Source organism: Salvelinus sp. IW2-2015, linkage group LG8 (genome assembly GCF_002910315.2).
Source record: "Salvelinus sp. IW2-2015 linkage group LG8, ASM291031v2, whole genome shotgun sequence".
NCBI classification, from domain to species: domain Eukaryota; kingdom Metazoa; phylum Chordata; class Actinopteri; order Salmoniformes; family Salmonidae; genus Salvelinus; species Salvelinus sp. IW2-2015.
Genome location: NC_036848.1, coordinates 27,777,975 through 27,798,387, shown reverse-complemented (window position 1 = coordinate 27,798,387; position 20,413 = coordinate 27,777,975). Strand labels below are relative to the sequence as shown.

Genomic DNA, 20,413 nt, shown 5'->3' with positions numbered 1-20,413 from the left:
GTAAACTTACTGGAAACCTTGTGGTACTGACTACATTCATTACACTTTTTTATTTCACGGACACCTTGCAATTAGTCCATGGACCCCTGTTTGAGAACCCCTGGTGTAATTGATATTTGTTCTTTTGTTTAGTAGTTTTCAGTTTTTAGTACATGACAGTACACTTACAAATTATTTATTTCATGTTATTTTATTTAAAATTGCATACTTTGTGTGACATACTTGTCCATAGCTGCTGTTTGAAGAGTTGAGACACTGACTGAAGGATATTTTGTTTGATTTATTTGGGTTTTTCATTGAAGTAGTTATTTTGCTTTTAGAACTGTACTTATTTTAAGCTTTTTGTTCTTGTAAAGATATTCTAGTAGACTCAGGCCAGGTGCACATATTTAATGACTATATAAATGTATCACAAAGTCAAATTAAAAGGTCAATTCAATACGGAGACCAACTTTGTGATGGTTCTCAATGGAGATTCTTTACGATGAGATCACACCATGTTCATTGTATTTATGAAAACTGCTCCCATACAGTGTACAGTACCATTGCCGCCTACTGGCCTTTCTTGATATTGCTGGTTGTAAGTACGAATACCTGCATACATACTGTACTGATAAGGAACACTGCACTGATAAGGAACACTGCTATAACTATTATTATTAGTAGTATTATAATGATTTAAACAAGTTGGGACAACCCTTCAGTTAACTACTGTACCTAACAATTATCCAGTAGTAGTGATTATGGTCCCTCAATATACATTTAACATATTACAACATAGTCTATGTGTTACAGCACTACTTTTGGTGTCCCCCTCAGGAATTGCTTCTGAGAAAATTTCATGTAATTGTCCCCTCCAAGGTTGATATCAGATTTTCGCCCCTGCTGCCAACATGTCAGGTTAGACATCATGTTCAAGAAGTATTCACCTGCAGGTGATGGCTGCGGAGTACATTCTGATATGAGTCTCCAGTACACGTCAGTACCCTTCATTTGATGCATAAGGTGTTTTATCAAGTTTGTACCGAGAATGAGATCATCATGCTGACCTGGGACTATGAGCACAGGGACTAAACAACTAATCCCATACACGTTAAGGTCAACTTCATACATGCATTTTGGTTGTGCCGTTTTCCCCCTACAGCAACGAGAATGACTGGCTCTGATAGTGGCTTCTTCTCTAGACTAATATTTTCCGCAAGCATTCTTTGTTCGGCTGCTTCGCTTAAAGTACAGGCCATGGAGCCGGTGTCAAGCATCCTTTTCAATTGGAACTGGTTATTTCCAGTGACTGGTGCATAAAACAGTTCATCAAATGGCGTTAATCTTTGTATATTCTGCGCTATGACCCGAAACCCTTCTGGTGCTGTACTACATGCGTTCACATATTGTCGTTCTAAATCTTCATCACACTCAAGGGTTTGTTTCTCTTGACCCGCATATCCCCCCTCCAAATGCGGGCCCGCTAGTTTAACGGCTCTGCGTGTGCTCCTCACTGTATCTAGGCCCAGACGTCAGACAGTTTTTCTTCCAGTGACCTGACTCAAAGCATGACAAACACCCTCCCTCTACCGTGTGCAAGTGTAGAGTGGTTTGAACCGTTAMACACCTTGCAGTATTTCCTGTAAGATTACCCTTGGTTAGGTGGGTTCTGTGGTCTTACTGCTGTCTGAGTGTTCTGCGTTAGCACACAATCAAGTAGACTTATCAACGTTTGCATGCAGTTTCCCTCAGTTTGATTAGAGGGTGTGACAATATCCTCACTCTGGTTAGGAGACACTGGACAGGATGTCACTTCATCTTCAAGTACAGGCGTCTGGACATGTGTGGCCACCTGTCTCACAGCAGCAGGGTGCTTTGACCTGGTCAACATTTGGGCTTTCATTTCAGACTGATACTCGTCTAGACGTTCTTGTATCTCAGTTGCTGTCCACCTATCAGCTGTTTTGAACTTTAAACCGCAGAAAGAAGGATCTGGGCAGTGTTTCACAAACATCATCGTTACCTCTCGGCTGGAGTCCTCGATGCTCCGACCCTGCTTCCTCAAACACTCGTCGGCCACATCTACTGCCTTGTTCAACCGGATCCAGTACTCCATGGCATTTTCCCCTAGTACTGGCACAGAGGCAAGAGGCATGGATGAATATGTTAACTCACTGAAATGTTGTTTCAGTATATCTATTATCACTTTAGGGTTCTCGTGAGGTTTCAGAGATGTATTGCTGGGGAGTGTTATCTTTACGATGTCTCTAGCTCTACCCATAAGCTTGGACATGATCTCCTGTGACTGTTCTATGACCGGCACGCCCCTCTTTCTCAGGTAAACGTACACGAGTTCCTCCCATTCATGTACTGAGTACCATCCCCTCTGAAACACGGAGGCTCTCTCACGTCAGACTGCACGACCAACTTCATACCAGATAAATGAAGGGAGGGTGTGTCAGTGAATGTCTGCCCTGCACTGGTGCTCTGAGCATGTGCGCCGCTATCCTCCTTCCTCTCACCTTCCTTCCTGATTTGAGCTGATATAGACGGTCCTATCTGATGGGCGAGTCGTGTGGTAAGATTTCCCAAGTCAGGACTGGCCACCTCTGAACTATCTGAGTGAGTGTCACACGGCATAATTACAGGAGCTGAGGGTGTGTCGTTAGGCACCCGAGTAGAGCAAAACTTTGGTCAATCTACTACATCTATAGTTCTAGCTGTGGTCTGAGGCAACTCCCTGAAAAACCTCCCTCTCCCAAGACCCAGTACAAGCTCATCACTGAAAACACAGTCTCCTTTTCCAACAATATAAGTCATATTCACTATCAATATACACAAATAAAATGAAATATATGTATCAACAATTTCAAATTTAATCAGTTAATCTAAGAGATATACCTAACGAAACATAAAAAATGTTCCCTTGCGTGTGTAAGAGATTTCACTTCCAACCTATTTATAGCATAGCAACTCCCGGCGACCAAGCTGGTGTTGATCAACGGCGATTCATAATGATCCACGTTGATCTGGGTCACGGCACCAATGTAACCGGTTCTGCACCGGTACCTTTCTGCGTTGTGTTCTGGTAAGGTGTAGGTGGAAGATAAGACTCTGGACACAATTCAGCCGGTTGTCTCTCGCTTAATGACTGCATGGAATGGATACAAATACAAGGCAAAAGTTACTGCTGTAGTCTGGACTCCATACAAGTATATTTGCCTCTCCTCATCACGCTCTGAGCAAACTGAGGAGTAAGAGCATGGCTCCCTTTGATGACATCACAGCATTAACACAATTTAGAAAATAAATACAATAAAATAATTCACTCTTGAAAGTAATGAAATACATCTTAAAATAACCTTAAAATAATAAATGTAAATAAATATGAGGGATTTTCGGTGAAATACATAAAGTATATTTTTCAGCAAGGCTGTAATTGCTGCAAATGGAGGACTCTTTGACGAAAGCAAAGTTTGAAGGACACAATTATTATTTCAATTAAAACTCATTATTTAGAACCTTGTCAATGTCTTGACTATATTTCCTATTCATTTTGCAACTCATTTCATATAGGTTTTCATGGAAAACAATGACATTTCTACGTGACCCCAAACTTTTGAACGGTAGTGGATATGTTGAGTTATGTTTAGGATCTGCGTTACTTACAGTTGAGTGACAGCAGACAGGCTGTACTCAGTAGTAGTATGGCAAAATAGATGTTAGAGCACACAAACAAAAAGCTGAGTAGCAGTTACAGAAACAGCAAGCCTACAGTCCGTACTCTCTAATGTGTATTCAGAGGTCAGCTCCAGCTCATACGGCCCACACACAATTCCTCACCCACACACACCAGCATATAGATTGGCTGTCATGAATCTCCTCTCGCTAGATACACACTCATCATCTCTCCTCCCACACACACACACACACACACACACACACACACACACACACACACACACACACACACACCTCCAAATAGCTTTTCCAAAGCATAGGGGGCTACAATGCAATTGAAGTCTTGGTAGCTTTGATGAGCAAACATAAGAGATCACACGCGTGTGAGTGAAATGTGTTGCATTCCAAGCCGTGCTTTTCAAAGATTGTCGAGAGGCTCCAGGTGAAGTTGAGAATTGTGTGCGCAGAAGTGTGAAAAGGAAGAGTCGCGGATGTCAAAATAGTCAATAAATACAGTTTGGTGCATGGAAAATCCAAGAGACTTGAGACTGTAACCGAGGTGTAGATAGTCACTCAGACATCCCCCTTGGACTGTAAAAGAAGGAAAGGAGATTTCAGCTCTCAAATAGAATACCGGTACTTCCATATTCATGAAAGCGTTCGATAGAGGCAGTTAGGAAGGAGGGAATAAGGGCTCCTACTCTCATCAATGGCTTCCACGGTTCCTGTAAGTTATGTATGATCTCTTCTATTTTCAGGTTGTTGTGAAGGTGTTGAAGGGGCTTCAAAAGCCCACTCAATAGCCCTGTCTGAGTCATACAGAAACGTAGTGGGAGGACTTGGTAGGTCTGTCTGAAGGACTAACTAAGTGATGGAATGTATGAATGCGTTGTCTGTGGTCGAAATGATTTTGTTGAAGTTCTCAATTTTCCTCAAAATAGAGGTTCTATCGAGACCCTAAAATGGAAATGTGATGACATGTTTCTTGGGTAAACAGATCTAGCTGTAATTCATTTCTGGGGTCAACACCATTCTCCTGGCTGAAATATATTGTGATGACAGTTCATGTGTTCATGGAAAAGATTCAACAATAATGACTCATGATGACTGCCATTTCCTTTAGCTAATGGTTCAGTGTTTACTGGTCAAAAACCTCCAGGCAAAATGGGGTATGTTTTCTACTGCCTCCCTCTCCCTCCTACACACAAAAAACCTAACACATTAAGACTCAATTAAGTTATTCAGTGGGTTGTGGAGAGTACTCATCATTTTCCTATGACAAGGTGAGACTTCTCTTGTTGGCTCTATAATTGGCATGACCATATAAATGAATTGAGATGTTTCCAGATTCGCCGTTGTACAGTTGAAGTCTGAAGAAGAAGTTGTTTGTCCGTTGAAAATCTTTCTCAATATGTCTTGCTATCACTATRTAGAGTTAGCTGAGTCAGATTTTTTATGGATATTGGTTCGAGAGCTCAGATAAGCTTTAACAGATCTGTCTGGATACAGACTGGCACCTATCTACCACAGCATATCTACAGTACATACAGAAGATATCATACTTATTCTTCCCCTTTGGATTTTTTCACATTTTGTTGATTTACAAAGTGGGATTGAAGTAGATTTTAAAATATATAATTTGTTCATTGATCTACCCAAAATACTCCATAATGTCAAAGTGAAAAGAAAATTATATATTTTTATCAAATTAATACAAATTATATAACGAAAATATAGTTGTTGCATAAGTATTGATCACCTTCGTTTAAGCAAGCCTAAATTAGTTCAGGAGTGAAATGTGCCTTTACAAATCACATAGTAAGTTACATGGACTCACTTCATGATATTTGAGTTACTAATCCTTCCTCTGTCTCCCATACATACAACATCTGTAAAGTCCCTCAGTCAAATATTGAATTTCAAGCATAGAGTCAACTACAAAGACCAGGGAGCTTTTAAAAAAAGCCTCATAAAGAAGAGCAGTGATTTGTAGATGGGTAACAATAACAAATCAGACATTAAATATCTCTTTAAGCATGGCCAAGTTAATAATTCTGCTGTGGATGATGTATTAAACCACCCAGACACATCAAAAGATACAGTTGTCCTTCTGAACTGAGCTGCAGGACAGGAAAGAAACTGCTCAGGGATGTTACCATGAGGCCATTGGTGATTTTAAAACAGCTACCGAGTTCAATGGCTTTGATTGGAGAAAACTAAGGATGGATCAACAAGATTTGTAGTTGTAATTACCTAAATGACTGAGTGAAAATATTTTTTAGAATTCAGAATATTCCCAAAACATGCATCCTGTATGCAACAAGGCACTAAATTAATACTGCAACAACAAAAAACAAGGCATAGGAATACACGTTTTGGCTTTAATGTAAAGCCTTAAGTTTGAGGCAAATCCAACAACACATCACCGAGTAACTGCCTTAATATGTTCAAGCATGGTTGTGGCTGCATCATGGTATGGGTATGCTTGACATCGGCAAAGACTGGGGAGTTTTTCAGGATAAAAAAAACTGGATGGCGCTAAGCACAGGCAAAATCCTAGAGAAAAACCTGCTTGTCTGCTTTACACCAGACACTAGGAGAGGAATTCACCTTTCAGCAGAACAATAACCTACCACATAAGGCCAAGTCTATAATGGAGTTGCTTACCAAGAAGACTGTTCCTGAATGTTCCTGAGTGGCCAAGTTCTGACCTAAATCTGCTTGAAAAGCTATGGAAAGACTTGAAATCGCTGTCTAGCCATGATCCCCAACACCTTAACAGAGCTTGAAGATTTTTGAAAATAATAATGGGCAAATACTGCACACTCCACGTGTGCAAAGCTCAAGAAGGTGTTCTAATATGTTTTGACTTAGCAGGGTGAATACTTATCTAATCAAAGTATATTAGTGTTTTATTTATCATTCACCCCCCCCCCCCAGAATTAAACAAATCTTCCACTTTGACATTAGGGTATTTTGTGCAGATTGTTTACAAAAATGACAATTTAATCCCACTTTGTAACATACTAAAATGTGAAGAAATCAAAGCGGGTGAATACTTATGATAGGCACTGAATGTATTCTAATTCCTCCCTAGTTCCCTCTTTTCATCCCCAAATGGGGTTGTGCTTACACAAATGTCAGAAGTCAATAAATTGTATAATATTACATAAGGTTTGGGGCAATATTTCTGCTCGAAAATATGATACAGTACATGGTTCATACAGTACAGGTCATGACCTTTGTCAGTTGTCTAAATCATTGCTTCTCTTCTGGATAAAGAGCAAAGAAAGATGTTATACAGGTCCAGTCCAGTCCAAACAAACTATTATTTGCCATCTTGTATTTCTGAAAAGGAGAGGAAAGATGCACTCTATTTTTCACTGCAGTCGCATTTATCACACCGCTTTATTTAACTATCGTCTGTAAAATATTACTAAAACACTGCTGAAGTTAAACAATAAAATAAATCACACAGCAAAGACCAATAGGCTGCGTTTACACAGGCAACCCAATTCGGATCTTTTTTTCCACTTATTGGTATTTTGACCAATCACATCAGATCTTTTCACATCAGCTCTTTTTCAGAGCTGATCTGATTGGTCAGACGGCCAATTAATGAGGAAAAAAAACATACAGAATTGGGCTACCCATGTAAACACAGCCATAGAATGTGAGACTTTCATTTCTTTCTCCAAGCGTCACATTTTCCATTACTACTGTAGCACCTTATTCAGTAAGGTGTCCGTTTTTTACCAGTCATTTTACCATCTTTATCTACCACCATCATCAATGTGTGAAATGATAGTGTTCAAGTCCAAATAAATAACAAAAAGCTTTTGGGAAATTGGTTTGTAAGTTCAGATAGGCTATGTTTTTGTCAGATCTTAGTCTGGATAGCAGATACACACTGCTGGCATCTATCTGCCACAACCACCTCCCTTTCTCTCTATGTTTTCGATTACCACCGGTGTTGCCTTGTAACAGAGCTGTTTGAAATAGCTGCCTCGTTGCCATGGTGAAGCAAATGCCTGTGTGTAATATTTAGGCTGCTGGAAATAGAGCTGCTCTGTCAATATATACCCTGCGAGAGTTACTGTACGGCTGGCTAACTGCTACACGATAGTGTGATGCATGTGTGATTTGTATGATTGGTATTCTAAAAATACTCTTTATATTACGTAATGATATCAACAATGTCATTGGTATTCAGTCAATCTGGAGATGAGGAAGAAATGCATCTAGGAACTGCTTGGATAAACGGTAAATGTGAATTAACCGTAGATATTTGAAAACTGGAATGCATTAGGTCAGGTAACCTCACGCATTAGTGTGTACACATTTGAAGCAATGTAGTAGCATGATTTCAAAGCGGCAGCTACTCTTCCTGGGGTCCACACAAAACATAATACAGAACATTAATAGACAAGAACAGCTCAAGGACCGAACTACATGGATGTAAAATAAGAATACACGCGTACATACAGTATGTACATATCAGTACATATACTGTACAGTACACTGCATATACCAAACATTAGGAACACCTTTTAAATATTGAGTTGCATTCCCCCCTTTTGCCCTCAGAACAGCCTCTGTTCTAGAGTCGGGGCATGGACTCTACAAGGTGTCAAACGCGTTCCACCGGGATGCTGGCCCATGTTGACTCCAACGCTTCCCACGGTTGTGTCAAGTTGGCTAGATGTCCTTTGGGTGGTGAACCATTGTTGATATACACGGGAAACTGTTGAGAATGAAAAACCCAGCAGCGTTGCAGTTCTTTACTCAAACTGGTGCACCTGGCACCTACTACCATACCCCATTCAAAGGCACTTAAATCGTTTGTCTTGCCCATTCACCCTCTGAATGGCACACATACACAATCCATGTCTCAATTGTCTCAAGACTTAAACATTATTCTTTAACCTGTCTCCTCCCCTTCATCTACACTGATTGAAGTGGATTTAACAAGTGACATCAACAAGGGATCAAAGCATTCACATGGATTCACCTGGTCAGTCAGTAATGGAAAGAGCAGGTGTTCTTAATGTTTTGTATACTCAGTGTACGTACTGTAGGTCTACAAGTTATTTAGGTCAGAAACGGGAGAGGCGTTGTGATGTGAGGCGCTATTTAATGTGTTTTTAATGCACATTTTGCTGTTTGCTTGAGTGATTTGAGATGGCAGGGAGTTCAATGCAATCATGGCTCTATATAATACTGTGCGTTGCCTTGAATTTGTTTTGGACTTGGGGTCTATGAAGAGACCCCTGGGAGAGTATAGAAAATGTATCAGTGACGTTGTCCCCACGGTGAGGGTTCGTTACTTCCCTAATCAAAAGCCCTGGATTAATACAGAGGTTGGAGCTGAACTAAAGGACATGGTTACCACACACAGAGCTATCATAGACAACTCTGAGGCTACGACCGAGGACAGGATTAAGTACAAGATGTCCCGCTATGACCTCCGCAGAGTCATCAAACGAGCAGAAGGACAATATAGGAATAAGGTGGAATCGTACGACACAGGCTCCGACGCCTGCTGCATGTGGCAGGGGCTACAGTCCATTGCGGATTACAAAGAAAGACCCAGCCGTGATCTGCCCAACGATGCCTGTCTTCCAGACGAACTCAATGCATTTCCTGCACGCTTCGACAATAACAACACTGTACCGTGTGTGAGGGCCCGCACCGGCCCAGAGGACTGGGTGATCTCCCTCTCCGAGGCCGACGTGAGAAAGGTCTTTCATCGGGTCAACACCCGCAAAGCCACTGGGCCCGACGTTATTCCAAGGCGCGTTCTCACTGCAGAGCAGTTGGCAGGCATATTCACTGTAATTTTCAATCTCTCCTTGTCCCAGTCTGTAATCCCCCCATATTTAAACATGACCACCATCATTCCTGTTCCCAAGAACTCTAAGGTTTCATGCCACAATGACTACCTCCCTGTAGCACTCACTTCTGTAATCATGAAGTGCTTTGAGAGGCTGGTTATGACACGCATTAACTCCACCATCCCAGACACCCTAGACCCACTCCAATTTGCATACCGGCACAACAGATCCATAGATGACGCAATCTCAATTGCTCTTCACACTGCCCTCCCCCACCTAGATAAGAGGAATACCTATGTGAGAATGCTGTTCATTGACTACAGCTCAGCTTTCAACAACACTGTCCCCTCTAAATCCGTTACTAAGCTTAGGAATCTGGGTCTGAATACCTCCCTCTGCAACTGGATGCTGGACTTCCTGTCGGGCCGACCCCAGGTGGTGAGGGTAGGCAACATCCCCTCTGCCACGCTGACCCTCAACGCGGGGGCCCCACAGGGGTGTGTGCGTAGTCCCTTCCTGTACTCCCTGTTCACCCACGACTCCAACACCATCATCAAGTTTGCTGACGACACAATGGTGGTAGGCCTGATCACCGGCAACAATGAGTCAGCCTACAGGGAGGAGGTCATTGACCTGGCAATGTGGTGCCAGAACAACAACCTCTCCCTCAACATCAGTAAGACAAAGGAGCTGATCGTGGACTACTGGAAATGGGGAGTGGTGGTGAGCATGCCCTCAAATCCTCTAAACGTTCTACAGCTGCACTGAGAGTATCTTGACTGGCTGCGTCACTGCCTGGTATGGAAATAGCACCGCCCTCAATTGCATGGCGCTACAGAGGGTGGTGCATACTGCCCAGTACATCACTGCCATCGAGGACCTCTATATCAGGCAACCACCCAAGCCATAGACTATTCTCTCTGCTTCCGCACGGCAAGCCGTACCAGTGCATCAAGTCTGGCCCCAACAGGCTCTTGAACAGCTTCTATCCTCAAGCAATGAGACTGATAAATACAGTAGCTGACAAAATAGCTATACAGACTATCTGAGTTAACCTTATATCTTTATTGACCTTTTATTTTTATTTTTGCACTGTCTTTATGCACACTCACAGGGCCCTACACACACACACTGACTCCATCATCTACTCATTCGGAAAGTATTCAGACCACTTGACTTTTTCCACATTTAGTTACGTTAGTCTTATTCCAAAATGGATTAAATTGTTTGTTTTTCACATCAGTCTACACACAATACCCCATATTGACAAAGCAAATACAGGTTTTTAGACATTTCCAGACCCTTTACTCAGTACTTTCTTTAAGCACCTTTGGCAGTGATTACAGCCTCGAGTCTTCTTGGGTATGACACCTGTATTTGGGGAGTTCTTCTCTGCAGATCCTCTCAAGCTCTGTCAGGTTGGATGGGGAGCATCGCTTCACAGCTGTTTGCAGGTCTCTCCAGAGATGTTTGATCGGGTTCAAGTCCAGGCTCTGGTTGGGCCACTCAAGGACATTCAGAGACTTGTCCCGAAGCCACTCCTGCATTGTCTTGGCTGTGTGCTTAGGGTCGTTATCCTGTTGGAAGGTGAACCTTTGCCCTAGTCTGAGGTCCTGAGTGCTTTGGAGCAGGTTTTCATCAAGGATCTCTCTGTACTTTGCCTCAATCTTGTCTCCCGGTCTCTGCCGCTGAAAAACATCCCCACAGCATGATGCTGCCACCATCATGCTTCACCGTAGAGATGGTGCCAGGTTTCCTCCAGACGTGACGCTTGGCATTCAGGCCAAAGAGTTCAATCTTGGTTTCATCAGAACAGAAAATATTTTCCCTTGGTCTGAGAGTCTTTAGGTGCGTTTTTGAAAACTCCAAGCAGGCTGTCATGTGTCTTTTACGAAGGAGTGGTTTCCGTCTTGCCACTCTACCATAAAGGCCTGATTGGTGAAGTGCTGCAGAGATGGTGGTGCTTCTGAAAGGTTCTCCCATCTACACAGAGGAACTCTGGAGGTTCTGTCAGAGTGACCATCAGGTTCTTTGTCACCTCCTTGACCAAGGGCCTTTTCCCCCGATTGCTCAGTTTGGCTGGGCGGCCAGCTCAAGGAAGTGTCTTGGTGGCTCCAAACTTCTTCCATTTAAGAGTGATAGAAGCCACTGTGTTCTTGGGGACCTTAAATGATGCAGAAATGTTTTGGTACCAGATCTGTGCCTCGACACAGTCCTGTCTCAGAGCTCTACGGAAAATTGCTCGACCTCATGGCTTGGTTTTTGCTCTGACATTCACTGTCAACTGTGGGACCTTATATAGACAGCTTTCCAAATCATGTCAAATCTGAATTAAAAAGTAAAAACATCTCAAGGATGATCAATGGAAACAGGATGCACCTGAGCTCATTTTCGAGTCTCATAACAAAGGGTCTGAATACTTATGTGAATGTACATTTTTTTTTTTACCTTTATTTAACTAGGCAAGTCAGTTAAGAACAAATTCTTATTTACAATGACGACCTAGGAACAGTGGGTTAACTRCCTTGTTCAGGGGCAGGACAACAGTTTTTACCTTGTCAGCTCGGGGATTCGATATAGCATCCTTTCGGTTACTGGCCCAATGCTCTAACCACCTGCCGCTCCTGTAAATAATTTATTTCTATTTTTTTTATTATTATACATTTGCAAAAAATTCTCAACCTGTTTTTGCTTTGTCCTCATGGGGTATTGTGTTTAGACTGATAAGGAAAACCATGTATTTAATCAATTTTAGAATAAGGCTGTAACGTAACAAAATGTGGAAAAGTGTCGGGGTCTGAATACTTTCCGAATGCACTGTAATATCCGCATACATTTATACTGACACACGCACACCCACTCACATACAAGCTGCTGCTACTCTGTTTATCTTATATCCTGTTGGCTAGTCACCTTACCGCTATACATACAGTATCTACCTACATCACGCCAGTATCCCTGCACATTTTAAATATGGTATTGGAACAGACCCTGTATATAGTATGCTTATTTACTTACTTATTGTGTTCTTMATATTTCTTCTTATTTCTTGTGTTTTTTTTCTAGTATTACATTGATATTGATTATTGCATTGTTGGGTTTTGAGTTTGCAAGAAAGGAATTTCACTGTACTTGTGCATGTGGCATTAAAACTTGAAACCTGAATGCCTTGTGGGGTATCAATCAATCAATCACATTTATTTATACAGCAGATTATATCAGCAGATGTCACAAAGTGATACAGAAACCCAGCCTAAAACCCTAAAGAGAAGGCAATGCAGATATACTGTAGAAGCACAGTGGCTATGTAAAACTCTCTAGAAAGGCTGGAACCTATGAAGAAACCTAGAGAGGACCAGGCTCTCTGAGGGTGGCCAGTCCTCTTCTGGCTGTGCCTGGTAAAGATTGCAAGAGTCCATGGCCATTAAGGACAGATCATTCTTCAAGATGTTCAAACGTTCATAGATGACCTGCAGGGTCAAATAATAATCAGGGTGGTTATAGAGGGTCGAAACAGCAGGTCCGGGTCAAGGTAGCACATCCGGTGAACAGGTCAGGGTTCCATAGCACAGGCTAGAAAAGCAGAAACTGGAACAGCAGCACGACGAGGTAGCACGTCCGGTGAACAGGTCAGGATTCCATAGCCGCAGGCAGAACAGCAAACACTGGAACAGCAGCACGACGAGGTGGACTGTTGGAATGGGGACAGCCAGGAGTCGTCAGGTCAGGGAGTCCTGAGGCATGGTCGTAGGGCTCAGGTCCTCCGGAAGGGGAGAGAGAGATGGGAAAATTAGAGGGAGCATACTTAAGATCAGATTACACCAGGACAGACTGACCCTAGCCCCCCCAGCACATAGACTATTGAAGCATAGATACTGGAGACGAAGACAGGGGTCTGTCAGAGCTGTATGTTAGTTGATTAAATAGACCATTTTTAATTTAACACATTCATATTTCTAATCAAATCTAGAAGTGATGCAGTCAATCTCTCCAATTGATTGATTGACTCTGTTCTTTCCCCCTGCAGGGTGAATTTGGCGCTAGCCTACACAGAGCTAACTGAGGAGTTGGGACGTCTCCAGGCTCTGAGCTCCAAACAAAAAGAGATCTTGAGGATGGTCTCTCAGGAGCAGCATAGCCCAGGTTAGTAACATCCCTAGAAAATGATATATGGCCCACATTAAACAGGCTAGCCCAGGTTAGCAGCATCCCTATAGAAGTTTACATCTTAATAACGTATAAAAAAATATTTAAAACATCAACAATCACTATACAACCTTACCATGACATCACAAAAGACACTAAAATAACATTGCTGCAACCAGTTTTGTCCGCTGGAAACATTCAATCAACACCTTTCTCTTCCTGTGTCGTATCAACAGACTTTTCTCTCACCTATCTCTTTACCGCAAACCCCAATCCGAAAAGGTGTTGCTCCCTATCCCTAATGCATGCTCTGCGTGTACAAAACAATAAGAACACTTTCCTAATATTGAGTTACACAGCCCCCACCCCACCCCCCCACCCCTTTGCCTCAGAACAGCCTGAATTCGTCAGGGCATGGACTCTTACGTGGTGTCGAAAGCATTCCACAGGGATGCTGGCCCATGTTGACTACAATGCTTCCCCCAGTTGTGTCAAGTTGGCTGGTTGTCCTCTGGGTGGTGGACCATTCTTGATAAACACGGGAAACTGTTGAGTGTGAAAAACCCAACAGCGTTGCAGTTCTTGACACGCTCAAACCAGTGCACATGGCACCTACTACCATACCCTATTTCAAAAGCACTTATATATTTTGTATTGCTCATTCACCCTCTGAATGGCACACATACACAATGTCTCAATTGTCTCAAGGCTTAGAAATCCCCTTCATCTACACTGATTGAAGTGGATTTAACAAGTGACATCAATAAGGGATCATAGCTTTCACCTGGATTCACCTGGTCAGTCCATGTCATGGTAAGGAGCAGGTGTTCATAATGTTTTGTACAGTATATTGTTATACTGTACATATACTGAAATACAGGGTGGGAAATGAGTAAGCTTTACACGCACATCTTGAAATCAGCATTGTCATGCTCACCTTACAATACAATACTTGCTTTATTGGTCCATTTGCACAGATATTCTTAATTTTGTGCTGTCACAGTACTCAACCTGACACACAACACACACGTCACAGGCTGGGAGCAGCACATTGGCTGCTGCAGAGCAACACCCCTGGAGAAATGAGGGGTAAAGAAAAACAGAGGTAGATAGTATATGGGACATACACTACCATTCAAAAGTTTGGGGTCACTTAGAAATATCCTTGTTTTTGAAAGAAAAGCACATTTTAAAATAACATAAAAATGATCAGAAATACAGTGTAGACATTGTTAATGTTGTAAATGACTATTGTAGCTGGAAACGGCAGATTTTTTATGGAATATCTACATAGGCGTACAGAGGCCCATTATCAACAACCATCACTCCTGTGTTYGAATGGCACGTTGTGTTAGCTAATCCAAGTGTGTCATTTTAAAAGGCTAATTGATCATTAGAAAACCCTTTTGCAATTATTTTAGCACAGCTGAAAACTGTTGTTCTGATTAAAGAAGCAATTTACACTGTATTTCTGATCAATTTGATGTTATTTTAATGGACAAAAAAATGTGCTTTTCTTTCAAAAAGTGACCCCAAACTTTTGAACGGTAGTGTACAGAATACTATGGCTTACAGCTCACTCCCTGCAGATTTCCCCCCAGTCAGCTCAGGGATTTGAACCAGCAACCCTCCGGTTACTGGCCTGCCTCTCTAACTACATACTCAGCTCATACTCAGCCCTGTTTCAAGATGAAAAATAGAAGAATGACCTAGACTATATTGGGATATAAGTAGGCCTGCAGCTGTTTTTTTACTCTCCTGGGGTTGCAGAGTTACAAATACAGTATATGTACTGAAATACAACAACAAAAAATCCTCTTCCTTGAGTCTATGTTTTCTCTGTATTTTAAGTTTCTGTGGATAGTTTGAGAGCACAGCAACCCCCCTCTTTTTTTTWAATCGTTTTTTCACTCAACCACAGAACCATACGTTTCCCCTTTGAGATGCTTCTGATTCACCGATGCAAGTCTTGTTTTTAGMTAGATGGCTGATAGTTATCTGATGATTACAGGAAGCACAACATAATGTACTGTAAAAATTGTCTACATCATCTGAGATCTGTGTCTTAGGTAAGCGGAAAATAAATCTATTCAAGGGTGTTTCTTTTTTGCATATCTTGTCGGGTGTGCCGCTTGTTGCGAATTGAGTCTTTTGATCAGACAAACATTTGCACTGCAAATCCAGAGCAACACAGCATGTCTGACACACAGTAGAGAGAAGTACAGGAATGTTATTCAAGAAAATAGATATGAAAGATTATACACTTTTTCTTCATCATTATCAAAAATATATTACACTGACCCTAGTTACTTATTTTATGTAATTATGAATAACAACAGGCTCTAGTCCTATTTTGGTGAGAATCTATCATTTTGATCTTCCAGAGACAGCCACAGGCAGTCTTGTCTCGTGTGCTGCTCTCTAACTTCCCGTGTCTCTCCTGTCTCCTCAGTCCAACGCCACTCCCACCCCCCCTCTCCCCTCCCTCACCAACGCCACTCCCCCGTGCCCCAGCGACACTCCCCCATCCCCCAACGCCACTCCCCCATCCCCCAACGCCACTCCCCCGTCCCTCCTCAGCACCACTCCCCCATTGCCCAGTGCCGCTCCCCGGTGCTCCAGCCGCAGCACCTCTCCCCGGACATGCACCGCCGCTCGCCGCTGCTGGACGTCAACGATGGGCCTGCCTCGTACTCCTGCCGGCCAGCCAGCCACCATCTGAGGGCCAGCTTCCAGGGCCGACGGAGCTACTCCGAGGTGGCCGACCCCTCGGCCTACCAGCGGCCACCGCGCTTCAGCCTGGACCCCGTGTCCACCCTGCCCAAACCCCGGCCCTACAGGGACTCCGGCTACTCAAAGCAGCATGAGCATGGAGGCTCCCAGCATGGAGGGTCACCCCACAGAGGAGGCCAGCTCCGAGCTTCCCAGTCTGGGCTAGAGAGGGCAGGGAGTGAGGTGGGCCTCCACGAAAGTTCCTGCCACTCTCGAGAGCTGCCCTTCCCCCTGTCCGAGGTCTCTCCCAGGTCTCACCTGCACTTTGAACCCCTGCCTCCCCCCACGCCTGCCCCCCAGCTTCCGCAGTCCTCCGAAGACGAGGAAGAGTGGACCTGTCCGCACCCCATCAGCCCCCCACGGACGCTGGGCGTGCCCAACAATGTGTCAGCTCATGGGGTCATGAAGGGGCCAGCGTCCTGCTCGGCCTTCCCCATCCCATCCAGACCCAACACTCTGACCTGCCACCCGCCAGGATACCTGCACACAGACCACGCCCAGTCCTGGCCCTCCATCAATGTGAGTCACACGCACACCCTATCCCAAATATACTGTATAATAATATCTTTGTTATATCAAAACATTCTCTAAAATTGTAAAATGCTTGCTATTCCGATCAGTCAAAATGTCTCTCTTTGTAAATTAACTGCCCTTGACTTGCCAATGTCTTCCTACACTGTGCTATTTCATGGGAAATGCTCTGTGTAACATGACATATGTTCTGATGCACCTCTACATATAAGCTTATTTTCTTCAAGAAATTACCTAAATGGTCATTGATTGTTGCCATAGACCCACACTGCTTATTGACCTGAATGTTGTGTGTGTGTGTGTGTGTGTGTGTGTGTGTGTGTGTGTGTGTTTTCGTTGCAGCTGTGGATGGAGACAGAAGAGAGTGACATGAGGAGCTGCCCTCTGTGCCAGCTGATCTTTCCCATGGGTTACCCTGATGACGCCCTAATCAAGCACATCGACTCGCACCTGGAGAACAGCAAGATCTGATCGCCACGGCAACACTGCACCCTCTTTTTAGTTGCCACAATTCTTTACTTACATTGTGGAGTGATTTTAGGTTTGGTTTTATAGCTGGGTGCCTTTTTGTTTGACAAGACAAGAGGGCTTATTGTGTGTTTAGTAGTCCATGTATGGGACTAGGTTTAGGGAATGACAAGGCTGGCTTCGAGGTTCATGACAGACAATGTCCTGAGGGTTCCAGGCAACTTGCAGTCCATTTGTTTTTATATCTTACACCTTACCACTACTACTTGCTGTAAAGTGTCCTGCTTTAGTTTGACTCTCTACCGATGTACAGTATAAGGCTTGTGAAATACAGACCAACCACAATTAATTCCTGGAATTATCTGGGGGGCCAGATGGATATATCCAGTTTGTTTGATCTTCAGGGATTGACAATGTGCGGTCAGAGGTCAGAGTTATTTTTTTTAACCTTTATTTAACTAGGCAAGTCAGTTAAGAACAAATTCTTATTTTCAATGACGGCCTAGGAACAGTGGGTTAACTGCCTGTTCAGGGGCAGAACGACAGATTTGTACTCGGGGATTTGAACTTGCGACCTTTCGGTTACTAGTCCAACGCTCTAACCACTACCCTACCCTGCCGTTATGAAGAAAGGATGTTAGTGTTGTGACTGATTGTATGTAGGTAAGAATCTGTCCTGCAGGGTGAGGCATGTAGTTGCTGTGACAACCTTGCTGTGGTGAAGCGCATAGGCAGATTATCTGTATTATCTTGCGGCCTGATCAGAAATCCATATAAATCTGAGCACATTAAGTTAACCTACAGTATATAATCCTATAGTAGATAATAATTTCTCCCCTATATTATTTATTTAACCCCCTAGAGTTGATGTCTGTGCCCCACGGACATTTAATTAGCATAATACAAAAATCCCCGTAGAAATCTATCAATTTTAGCTAGAGAAATCTGTTTTTGCATGGGGATGTGTCTCAATCCACCGCATCAGCCAATGCCACACTTTTGCATCTGAGGTGAAAGGTGACAGAGCTAGAGCAGTGGTCTTCTCACAAAATTGTCTGTAGCATCTGAATAATTTTGCTCTACGACCCCCACAAGAGTCTTGGGACTTGTCTGAAGTCGGTACAGACAATCTGCCAATCTTTAGCGTCCAAACAGTTTGCGCTACACGCTCATATGACCCCTCTGTGGAAAGGTGAGACTCTCACGAACATATCAGTTGAAGTTCTCCCTGTACCAGTTGGGGAAAAAATGGAAGTACTGTATATCTGGAGACTGGTTAGTGCCAAAAATAAGGGGTTAAATACATGTAAAAAGAAAATGTTTCCTGATCTTTCTTATATCTTTTAGATATAGGACAGACACTTTAGAACAAACTTCCTTTATCTGTTGTTCCATGTAGTGAATATGTTATTCAATGCGTTGGTATGGGCTAATGGCAGTAAGGCCAAACATTATTTTGTAATATTTTTGGGGATACATCAAGGGGTTTTAAAGTTCAAAATCATATAGCAAAAATATGCTTGGTATGACCTTCTTTAAACAATTACATATAGCTTAGTAGAACCCCACCCCACCTCCCCGGCTTAGACAGGGCTTAGGCTGTAATGGGTTAAAGGGCAATTCCACCACTTTTTAACCTAATTGTCATTATCTCCAGCACAATACCAGTGTCTACATATGTGAAAATGGTGCATTTCTATGCTTTTGTAGAAATAAATATACATTTTAAAAGTTCTCCCAGATGACATCATCAAAAGTTCCAACATTTAAAAAAACTGTGATTCTCAAACACAGTGAAGTGAGGAGCAAGAAAATGCCCTCTGGCTAATCAATGTTTTTTTTTTTTTAAATGATGCTACCCTGTGATGTCACAGAGAAGCATTTTTTTAGGACCTTGGTTCTTCTCTTTTTAACCACAGATCATAGAAACGCGCTGTTTTCACATATGCAGACACTGGTTTGGTGCTGGAGAAAATGAATATGAGGTTGAAAAGTGTCGTGATTGCCCTTTAATGTATCATTTGATATATCTGTAAGTAATGAGGCAAAAAAAATCTGTAAAAAAATATATATTTGTGCTGAACATGTCTTATGTTGGTGAAATGTCCCCCTCCTAAGCTTGCACAATACTGTATATAGCTAGTGGGACAGGAGTTTGTATATGGAAGAGGGAATGGAATATATTTGTATATGATAACAATGATTCAACTGGGAGTCTCTTTAGTCTTCCTGAAGAACCGACCTGCAAACACATCTGATAAAGTATTTATAAGATTTCTCCATCTTACAGTCTGAAGCTGGCACACTTTGCATTTTATATCTAATATACGTATATACATGTCAAATATAACCCAAAAAATCAGAGTGAGTGTTGTATGGAATAACACATATGGAATCATGTAGTATCCAAAAAAAGTGTTAAACAAATCAAAATATATTTTATATTTGAGATTCTTCAAAGTAGCCACCCTTTGACTTGATGACAGCTTTGCAGTCTTGGCATGGCTACTTTGAAGAATCTCAAATATAAAATATATTTTGATTGGTTTAACACTTTTTTGGTTACAACATGATTCCATATGTGTTATTTCATAGTTGTGATGTCTTCACTATTATTCTACAATGTAGAAAATAGTAAAAATAAAGAAAAACTCTTGAATGAGTAGGTGTGTCCAAACATTTGACTGGTTCTGTATGTATGTGTATGGCTCTGGTTACTATATGTTCTAAAGCCTAATACAAAGGGGTGGGAAAATTAAATTCCAATCAAATCAGCTCTGAAAAAGATCTGATGTTAAAAGATCTGATGTCATTGGTCAAAAGACCAATTAGCGGACAAMATATCAGAATTGGGCTGCCTSTGTAAACGCAGCCTCTGAGAATTTACTGATGTATATTCCTATGATTCTATGTAAAAAAAAAACAACGACGCATTTTTAAATCTCAAAATTATTTCACTTTGGGAATTCCCGCCCACTTCCACCCCTGGTAGTACAGTA

At 42.3% G+C, this 20,413-nt stretch overlaps 1 protein-coding gene across 1 annotated transcript in view; it reads left to right on the top strand.

The window, feature by feature from the left end:
• LOC111967671 (TANK-binding kinase 1-binding protein 1-like) overlaps positions 1 to 20,086 on the top strand; it is a 146,672-nt gene extending 126,586 nt beyond the window's left edge. The window contains exons 8-10 of the mRNA XM_070444840.1: positions 13,525 to 13,640; positions 16,096 to 16,934; positions 17,289 to 20,086. Coding sequence (XP_070300941.1) covers positions 13,525 to 13,640; positions 16,096 to 16,934; positions 17,289 to 17,417 — 1,084 coding nt within the window. The 3' untranslated portion in view covers positions 17,418 to 20,086. The remainder of the gene's footprint in view (positions 1 to 13,524; positions 13,641 to 16,095; positions 16,935 to 17,288) is intronic.
• Positions 20,087 to 20,413: the final 327 nt, after the last annotated feature.